Source organism: Sapajus apella, unplaced genomic scaffold, assembly GCF_009761245.1.
Source record: "Sapajus apella isolate SASKATOON/1434 unplaced genomic scaffold, GSC_monkey_1.0 scaffold56, whole genome shotgun sequence".
In the NCBI taxonomy this organism is placed as follows: Eukaryota; Metazoa; Chordata; class Mammalia; order Primates; family Cebidae; genus Sapajus; species Sapajus apella.
Genome location: NW_022436996.1, coordinates 7,409,438 through 7,418,977, shown reverse-complemented (window position 1 = coordinate 7,418,977; position 9,540 = coordinate 7,409,438). Strand labels below are relative to the sequence as shown.

The 9,540-nt window shown below is 53.8% G+C and overlaps 1 protein-coding gene across 1 annotated transcript in view; it reads right to left on the bottom strand.

The window, feature by feature from the left end:
- CRYGN (crystallin gamma N) overlaps positions 1-4,002 on the bottom strand; it is a 10,762-nt gene extending 6,760 nt beyond the window's left edge. The window contains 6 exon segments of the mRNA XM_032245208.1: positions 1,258-1,357; positions 1,360-1,395; positions 3,298-3,423; positions 3,426-3,488; positions 3,491-3,546; positions 3,638-4,002. Of these exon segments, the coding sequence (XP_032101099.1) occupies positions 1,258-1,357; positions 1,360-1,395; positions 3,298-3,423; positions 3,426-3,488; positions 3,491-3,546; positions 3,638-4,002 (746 nt within the window).
- Between the last annotated feature and the right edge of the window lie 5,538 nt (positions 4,003-9,540).

Below are 9,540 nucleotides of genomic sequence, written 5' to 3'. Positions count from 1 at the left end.
AAAGCTCCCTGCAGGCCCTCTGCCCCCCGCATCCCCTCCGAAGCCCCTTGCAGGCCCTCTGCCCCCCGCATCCCCTCTGAAGCCCCCTGCAGGCCCTCTGCCCCCACATCCCCTCGGAGGCTCCCTGCAGGCCCTCTGTCCCCGCATCTCCTCTGAGGCTCCCTGCAGGCCCTCTGTCCCCACATCCCCTCCGAGGCTCCCTGCAGGCCCTCTGCCCCTGCCTCCCCTCCGAAGCTCCCTGGTCCTGACCCTCTGAAGTATAGAAGGCAAATTGTTCCTCAACTGCTTTGTCAGGAGACAGAACCATGCACAGGCAGCTGGAACTTGTGTGAGGGGCTCTTGGCCTCACAGGAGGGGACTGAAGCCTGGGAAAGTGGCCAGCGCTGGAACAGGGACAGACACAGACTTGGCTGCAGTCTCAGCTGTGCCACTCCCGTGGGGCGGCCGGGGAGCCAGCTTCTGAGTCTCGGCTCGCCCGCTGTAGAATGGGGGGAGAACAGCTACCTGCCCGAGAGCTGTGGGCTGGACGGTAAGAATAGATAAGAATAGATGGCCGGCTTGGAGGTGCTCGGAGGGTTGGGCTTTGCACAGGGGAGTGCGAGGGAGGCCTGGAGGGGCACGCAGGCTGCCCTTGGTTTCCTTGAGGTAACCCAAGTGTGGGATAGACAAACCCCTCTGGGCCTGGGCAAAATCCCCCCAGCTACTCTTTGTCCACAAGAAGTGAGCCGTCCCGAAGTCCGTTTCCCCCGAGAGGCCATCCGGTGGGGCTTTGCAGAGAGGTCCAGTTCAGGGGTCAGCTTTGCTGGGTAGGCTGGGGGCAGGGTGGGCTGGTCCACCCTTCTCAGAGCAGCTGAGTCCACTGTGGTTTTCCAGCCCATACGGCCCTGGGGGATCCCTTGGTAACCAGGTATCCCCAGCTCCAGAGAACCAAAGGTGGCCTCTCGTATCAGATCAGTCACAGAGAACCGCGCAGCTCTCACGGTACATTCCCACCTTTGTTCCTGGACCCATGCACTAGAGGGAAGGTCTCAGGATGCCTCAGGGACCCAGGGTCCCTCTCTGAGGCCCTTCTGGGCCATAGGGGAAGCTCCCCCGGCTTGACTGGGTCAGGTGAGGCAGCTGAGGAAAGGAGAGGGCCTATGGGACCAGGACACACTGCCCACTGCTGGAGGTCTCACTCCTGCCCCACCTGCCACCCTGCATGGCGCTGAAGGGCCCAGCCAGGCCTTGGGGCGCAGCCACGTGGCCTGTACTCACGCTCCGTCCCCACATACCTTGATGGCGTTGACGCAGCTCTTGGCCCAGCCCCTCTGCAGGAAGGGGCAGTCCTGCAGGAACTCCAGGCACCGGCCGTGAGGCAGCCCTCAAGGATTTCTAGGCGGAAGTGTCCCCGTGCTCCAAGACCAAGCAGAAAAGAAGGAAAGAAGGGGGATGCTGTGAACTCCCCTCTCCCGGAAACGGAGCCCCGTGCAGGAAGGAATTAGAAGGTACCAGGGCACTGGGCACCCCCACCCCACACACTTCAACCCCACATTTCTGTTTCTTCTTCCACTTCAGATGTGGTTGGAATAAAGGGTTCTATTACTCTCAAAATGTTTCAAGCCACTGAGCTGGTCCAAGTTCCTCTTGCAACTAGAGAATCTGAGGTCCAAACAGAGCCAAACTGACCAGAGGCCAGAGGTCACAGTCGGACCAGGGCTGGGGTCCCGGGGCTCCCTCTGTGTGCTCAGCCTGTGGTCACCCCGACACACTCCGGGTTCTGACTTCCTCACCCCGGCTGCAGGCCACAGGCAAGCCTTCAAATGATGACAGTTTAAAACTGTAATAGAACCTTTTAGTGAAACAAAAAGGCGAATATCTAAAACAAATTCCAGCTCTCACGTGCTGAAACCCCTGCTGGCCTTGACATCATCATCCTTAGGGTCAGCACGCCTCCCTATACGATTCCCACGTTTCCAAAAGACAGGAGGCCCAGCCCCTGCCTGGCTCGGAAGCCTGGCCTGCATCACAGCTGGCCCCAGGAGAGCTCATCAGAGAACAGCAGTTCGCAAGATACCGGGTATATTTTTCATATAAATAGCATGATGCAGGGGCCAGGGCCAACCATTTAAATGTTTTTTTTCCAAATGTACCACAGCCTGGAAGAAATACTAAGAAAGCATTCTTAGAATTTCAGATGCCAAAGCCCAGCTGGTTTTGGAACTGATGTGGAAAAGAGAGGGCGCCCCACACAGAGGCACCTTCCCTGGGGTCCCTCAGATGCGCACCAGAGCCGCCTGGCCCGGGCATCAGGGGAGGGTCCCCGGCAGACACAGACTGAGATGCTCTGTGATGAGAGCCGCGTGCCCCAGGCTCAGGAATCTGCCGCTTCCCGCCTGAAGCTCCAGAACTCACAGCAGGGCAGTGAGTACTCATGACCTGGGGAATGGCCTTGGTTAAATCCCACCCTGGGGGCAGCTAGACGGAAACTGTCCTGCCACGGGGAAGCCACGCCCCTTATCTGCCCTCCCTGCACACACTGGGCACACCTGTTGGGTGGCAGCTACCTGTGTCACTCCAAGGCACCTGCTCCCCAACTTTCCCCTGACCTGCGGGTGATTCTCCAGCTTCCTCCACCAGCCATTCCAAGACCCAAGCATGGAAGGCTCCAGAAGGTGCTACAAGGCCACCTGTACCAATGGCCACACCAGGCCCAAATAAATCAGCCTCCCATTGGCTGAGTGTCCCCTATCTGGCTGGAAATCTAAATTTGGGAGATTTCAACAGCATTTTCTTTTCTTTTCTCAGTCTCGTTCTCATCCATCAGGCTGTAGTGTAGCGGCGTGATCTCGGCTCACGGCACCTTCTGCTTCCCAGGTTCAAACAATTCTCCTGCCTCAGCCTCCCAAGTAGCTGGGATGACAGGCACCTGCCACCACGCCCAGGTAATTTTTGTATTTTTAGTAGAGATAGGGTTTTACCATGTTGGCCAGGATGGTCTTGAACTCCTGACCTCGTGATCCGCCTGCCTCAGTCTCCGAAAGCCTTCAACAGCATTTTAAATGGAAAATGCAGCTAAATTTTTGGATCCAAAAGTTAAAGTGGTTTCTTGATACCCGTATGAAAACTCCCAGGGCCACGCCCACTTGGTCCCTAGCAACTTGCCCCACCCCACCTACTCACCTCATGCTAGAGGGTGGCTCTGGTGACGGCTCTCTGTCTTACAGACCTTAAAGCTGGTAGGATCACGCATAAAGCTGGGAGGTTCCCTGCCGCTGTCTGCTCAGGGCTGACCCTCGGTACCTCCGGCAGGAGGACTCACCATTCCTACAGGCCGACAGCAGCCCGTGTGGTCACTGTGGCTGTTCCAGTAGAAGAAGTATGGGCAGTCGCCGTGCTCCAAGATACACTGCTGGCCCCGGAAGTCAGGGTGATCGAAGCAGACCAGGCTCCGCTCTCCACGCGGATGGAGTTCACTCGGTTCATAAAGCCCCAGCCCTGGATTTGACACAGTCCCCGAAGACCTCCAGCTTCCGCCCCGTGAAGTGCTTGCCCTCATAGAGTGATCTAGAAAGGGCAGGTGACAGAGCTCAGGGCTAGAGGCTTCTCTCCTTCAGTGTTGGATGGAGGCTGGTGCTGGGGTCCCAACACCCTCAACGGAACCCCTACTCCCAGGCCCCCAAAAGCCCAGGCCTGCTGCACACAGTAGGTGCCCAACACGATTTGCCAACTGGGCAAAAGAATGAATAGCTGGTGGGCTGGTGCCATACACAGCTCCCGTTCCTCCCCAGCCCCGGAGCTCGCAGTGGGGCAGACTAATTTCAGTAGCTGTGTGGGGACAGGGAATGTGGCCTTGGAGACTGAAGGCTTCATGGGAGTGGCCAGGTTGGGGGCACTGGGGAGGGAGAGGGAGAGCCACGTTTCCCATCCTTCCTGCACCACGCAGGGCTGGAAGAGGGCCCCTGAGACCTTCAGGGAGGCCTGGGCACCAAAGGGATTCGGGGGTCCCTCAAATCTCCACATTTTTCAGAGAAACCAGCCCTAAGTGTCCCTGAAAAGACCCTGGAGAATAAGAGCCACAGAGAGGCCAGCCTTGGGCAAAGACGTGCTGCAGTGGGGCTGAGGGCAGAGTGACAAGCCAAGCCTCTCCACCCCGAGGAGCCCCCAGGGGGTCTGAACACCCTCCCTGCTCCTGACTGGGGGGCGAGGGGTTGGGACCCCAGAAGGAGGGAGTGGAGTTGGAGACCTTCCTATCCACCCACACCAGAGAGGCCCCAGGCCAACAATGAGGCCGCCCCATTTATGAGAAATGAAACCAGCTTCCCGTGGGCTTGTCAGCCAGCAACGGTGTGCACCCTCCCGCAAGTTTCCTGGGGGTTGAGGGACACACTCACCTTTCCCCAGCGCTGCGCCACGGTGCGCCCCGCCCTGCCCTCGGGTCCCCGTTTATACCGGGCAGCGTTCTGCTGGCTCAGTGCCGCCCTGGACAAAAGATTTGCTGGGCCGGCCCCTGCGCGTTAGCCCTGTCGGGCCGGGCATGCTAAATCTGAGGGGTGACCTGGCTGCTGGGACCCGCCGTGGCCACCCTGTGCCACCGCACTGCAGCCCACCCTGCCTGGGGTCTGCATTTAGCTCCCAGGCCTCCTTCCTCCCTGAGCCCTCCTGCTCAGCCCGAGGTGCCCCTGCACTGCCCTGGAGTGGTTGGGGAGAAGGGGGTGTCTCTCCAGACCTCCGGCCTTTCTTCCCCTGTGCTGCCCCTCACCCCTCAGGCCTGTCTCCCTCCTTCCTCCCAAGGCCTGCTCCGAGCTCCCCAGCCCACTCCCCTTTCTCACGTGGCTGCTCGCCTTGGTGCCAACTTGTCTCCACGAGTTTGCAGCCCAAGCTTCCCCGGACAGACAGACAGACAGACAGCCCTTGACCGCCCCTCTCCCGGCCGCTCTGAGCTCCCAGCTCCCCGCCTTAGACATCCTGCTCCAGCTCACCCAGCCCAGCTGCCCCCACCCCCCAGGACACCATGCGAGGCCTCCCTCTCCTCCCACTCTCTTCCTGCCGCCTTGATCCCTGGCATGCTCCCTCCCTGGGTCCCTCTCTCCTTGAAGATCCTGCCTAGGTGCCCAGGTGACTCGCGCTGCCCTGAGCTGGAGGCACAGTGCTCTGCCCCCTGCCTCTCCGCTGCACCAGCCAGACCACCCTGGACGCCCAGGAACTGTTCACAGCACAAAGCAGCCCCGCCGAGGAGGGAGAGCTCCCCAGGGCCCGGAACGAAGCACCTGGCAGAAGGCAGAGGCTCAGGGGTTGTGGAGTGAGCAGAGTGAACTGGGGCCACAGGGTGTGCAGCCCCCAGGCGGCTGCGGAGGTGAGCTGTGAACACGGCCCCTGGCTCAGAGGGCTGGGGTGGTGGGGGACAGGCCTGAGATCAAAGGAGAGAGGGGCAGGGGCTCCGCAAGGGGTTCTGCAGGAGGGGAGGGAGGAGCTTCAGGGAGCAGTTTGCTGCTCTTCCCTCAAACAGTAGAGTATATTTTTATGAGCATTTCACAGATGAGATGCTGAGGCCCAGGAAGAGGAGGTTATGTGACCTTGGGGCAGAGGGGTGACCTTGCCTCTGCTTTGGGAGGTTTTCAAAAGCAGATAGGGCACGAACCAGGACCTGCATGTCCCCCTTGAACCCGAGGACAGTCTTCCCCAGGGACGCCCCCCAGCAGGCTGCCTCCACTGGCACCCCCACTCGCCAAGCCACACATTCCAGTGTTTGTCTCTGGACGTGGGCCCTGGTGGGGACACAAAATCAAAAACAAAATCTCCTGCCAACCCAGAAAACTTCTTCACGAAGGTAGAAGAAAAAGAAAACAGTTTTACTGTTGAATAAACTTTAAACTGGAATGTGATCCGCATCACCCTCTCTCCCCTCAGAGATCACAAAGATGGAGCGAGAGCTCACTCTTATGTGGCCAGGCAGACACAACCCACTGCATTCGTGTTTTCAGGATAAAATTGCTAATCTTCTCGTATCTTTATGGCTGGAGGTGGGTTTTGCAATTTGGAGTCAGGTGACAGCTGAAGTCAGGCTTCTCAGGAAACGGGAGCGGGGACACCTACCTCTTGATGTCAAGTCTCAAAGAGATGGCCCTGCCTCCCAGAGGAAACATTCCTGAGTGGTTAGATTGGCAAGAGGCTTGTCTTGCCATTAAAAAGATTTACATGCATTTGAAAAGGACAGCGAAAGAAATTCTGCAAGAAAAGGGGGGAAGGGACGCCTCTTCCCTTATTTCCAGCAGGGAAAAGTAAGCCTTAAAAAAAGGTTTCATTTTTTAGAGCAACATTAGGTTCAGGCTGAACTCGGCAAAAAGTACAGTGAGTTCCTGTATGCCCCCTGCCGCTGCATACACACACACACACACCCCCAACACACACACATATATACACACACACACTCACACACACACACACTCACACACACATACAGACACACACACACTCACACACATACACACACACTCACACACTCTCACCACACACAGCCTCCTCCACTATCAACCTCCCCATTGCAGTGGTACATTTGTCACAACCAATGAACCTATGTCACACATTGGAACACAGGATGAGAGAGAGAATGTTGCATAGACTTTGTTAAAAATAACACATTTTTAAAGCCTCCCCACATAATGTAGTTGATTTTTCACAATTTACTGCTCTTTGTCCAATTCAGTAAATAAGTGTTTGACTCTAACTTTTTCTTTGGGTCTTCATCTCCTCATAAGGGCTCCTCTACCACATAAAACTTGTAGAAATAAATTTGCAGGGCAGGTGCAGTGGCTCACTCCTGTAATCCCAGACTCTCAAAGTGGTGGGATTACAGGCATGAGCCACTGCACCCAGCCAAAATTCATACTCTTAACTGATCAGATTATCTGACGTTTAGCCTTCTTTTTCTTAGATAACTGATATTCAGCCTTTTTTCTTTTATCTTCAACTAAGAGTATGAGTTTTACCAAGCATTATATTTATGCTTATACCTAAATATCAAGAAAAAAATAACAGTAATTTAACCTTAAAGTAAAAAAGAAGAAAACAGCAAGCAAACTTCTCCTCTGAAATTGAGAGGCTGAGGTGGGCGGATCACCTGAGGTCGGGTGTTTGAGAGCAGCCTGACCAACACGGAGAAACCCCATCTCTACTAAAAATACAAAATAATTAGCTGGGCATGGTGGCACATCCCTGTAATCCCAGCTACTCAGGCAGCTGAGGTAGGAGAATCACTTGAATCTGGGAGGCAGAAGTTTCAGTTGCACCATTGCACTCCAGCCTGGGCAAAAAGAGTGAAACTGTCTAAAATAAATAAATAAATAAATTACACACACACACACACACACACACACACACACACACACACACTTTTCTCCTGTTAATCTGTTTTATGTCAATTTATTTCTCAGGCCCAGCCAGGACCCTAAGAGGATGGGGGTAGAGCTTTGCTGTCCCTACAGTGTAATGTCATCGATCCACCATATAGAGTATTCCTACTGCCTTAAAAGTTCCCTGTGCGGGCCAGGCACAGCGGCTCACGCCTGTAATCCCAGCACTTTGGGAAGCCAAGGCAGGTGGATCACCTAAGGTCAAGAGTTCAAGACCAGCCTGGCCAATATGGCAAAACTCTGTCTCTACTAAAAATACAAAAACTAGCAGGGCGTGGTGGTGGGCGCCTGTAATCCCAGCTACTCAGGAGGCTGAGGCAGGAGAATTGCTTGAATCCAGAAGGTGGAGGTTATAGTGAGCTGAGATCATGCCACTGTACTCCAGCCTTGATGACAGAGTGAGACTATGTCTCAAAAAAAGAAAAAAGGCCGGGCACGGTGGCTCAAGCCTGTAATCCCAGCACTTTGGGAGGCCGAGGCGGGTGGATCACGAGGTCAAAAGATCGAGACCATCCTGGTCAACATGGTGAAACCCCGTCTCTACTAAAACTACAAAATATTAGCTGGGCATGGTGGTGCATGCCTGTAATCCCAGCTACTCAGGAGGCTGAGGCAGGAGAATTGCCTGAACCCAGGAGGCGGAGGTTGCGGTGAGCTGAGATCGCGCCATTGCACTCCAGCCTGGGTAACAAGAGCGAAACTCCGTCTCAAAAAAAAAGAAAAAAGTCCCCTGTGTACCATCTGTTTATCCCTCTCTCCCCCTTAACTCCTGGCAACCACTGATCTTTTAACTATCTTCACAGTTTTCTCTTTTCCAGGATGTCACGTCGTTGGAATCTTACAGTATGGAGCTGCTATGGTTTGAATGTGTTCCCCAAAACACAGGTGTTGGAAACTTAATCCCCAATGCGACAATGTTGATGGGGTCTAATGGGAAGTGTTTAGGTCATGGGGGCTGCACCCTTGTTAATGAATTAATGCTGACCATAAAACGGCTGCAAGTTCAATCTCTTGCTCTCTCTCACCCTCTCTTTTTCCTCTCCCATGGGATGATGCAGCAAGAAGACCCTTGAAAGACACCAGCACCTTGATGTTAGACTTCTCGGCCTCCAGAACTGTGAGCCAATACATTTGTGTTCATTGTAAATCACCCAGTCTGTGGCATTCTGTTGAAGCAGCACACAACGGGCTGAGATGGTAAATAGCTTTTTCAGATTGGTTTCTTTCACTAATAATATGCATTTAAGATTCCGTCAAATCTTTTTTTTTTTTTTTTTTTTTTTTGAGACGGAGTTTCACTCATGTTACCCAGGCTAGAGTTCAATGGCACAATCTCGGCTCACCGCACCCTCCGCCTCCTGGGTTCAGGCAATTCTCCTGCCTCAGCCTCCTGAGTAGCTGGGATTACAGGCACGCGCCACCATGCTCAGCTAATTTTTTGTAGTTTTAGTAGAGACAGGGTTTCACCATGTTGACCAGGATGGTCTCTATCTCTTGACCTCGTGATCCACCCGCCTCAGCCTCCCAAAGTGCTGGGATTACAGGCTTGAGCCACCGCGCCCGGCTTAAGATTCCGTCAAATCTTTTCCTGGCCTAGTTGCTCATTTCTTTTTACTGCTGAATTATGTTCCATTGTTTGGAAGTACTACAGTTTAGTCATCCATTCATCTATGGAAGGACATTTTGGTTGCTTCCAAGTTTTGGTAATTATGAGGAAAGTTTCTATAAACATCCGTGTGTAGATTTTTGTGTGTGCTCCTTTCAGTACACACTAAGAAGTGTGATTGCTGGGTCATATGTTAAGGGTATGTTTAGTTTTGTAACAAACAAATAAAAGCCAGGTGCAGAGGCTTGTACCTGTAATCCCAGCTACTCAGGAGGCTAAGGCAGGAGGATCACTTGAGGCCAGGAATTCAAGACAAGCTTGGGCAACATAGCAAAGCCCTGTCTCTAAAAAAATCAAAATCAAATCAAATAAAAAGAAACCATCAAACATTCTTTCAAAGTAGCTGTATCATTTTTCATTCCCACCGGCAATGAACATGAGTTCCTGTTGCTCCACATCCTCACAGCATTTGGTGCCATCAAGTTTTGGATTTTAGCCATTCAAATAGGTGTGTAGTGGTCTCTCACTATTAAGGGCTTTTTT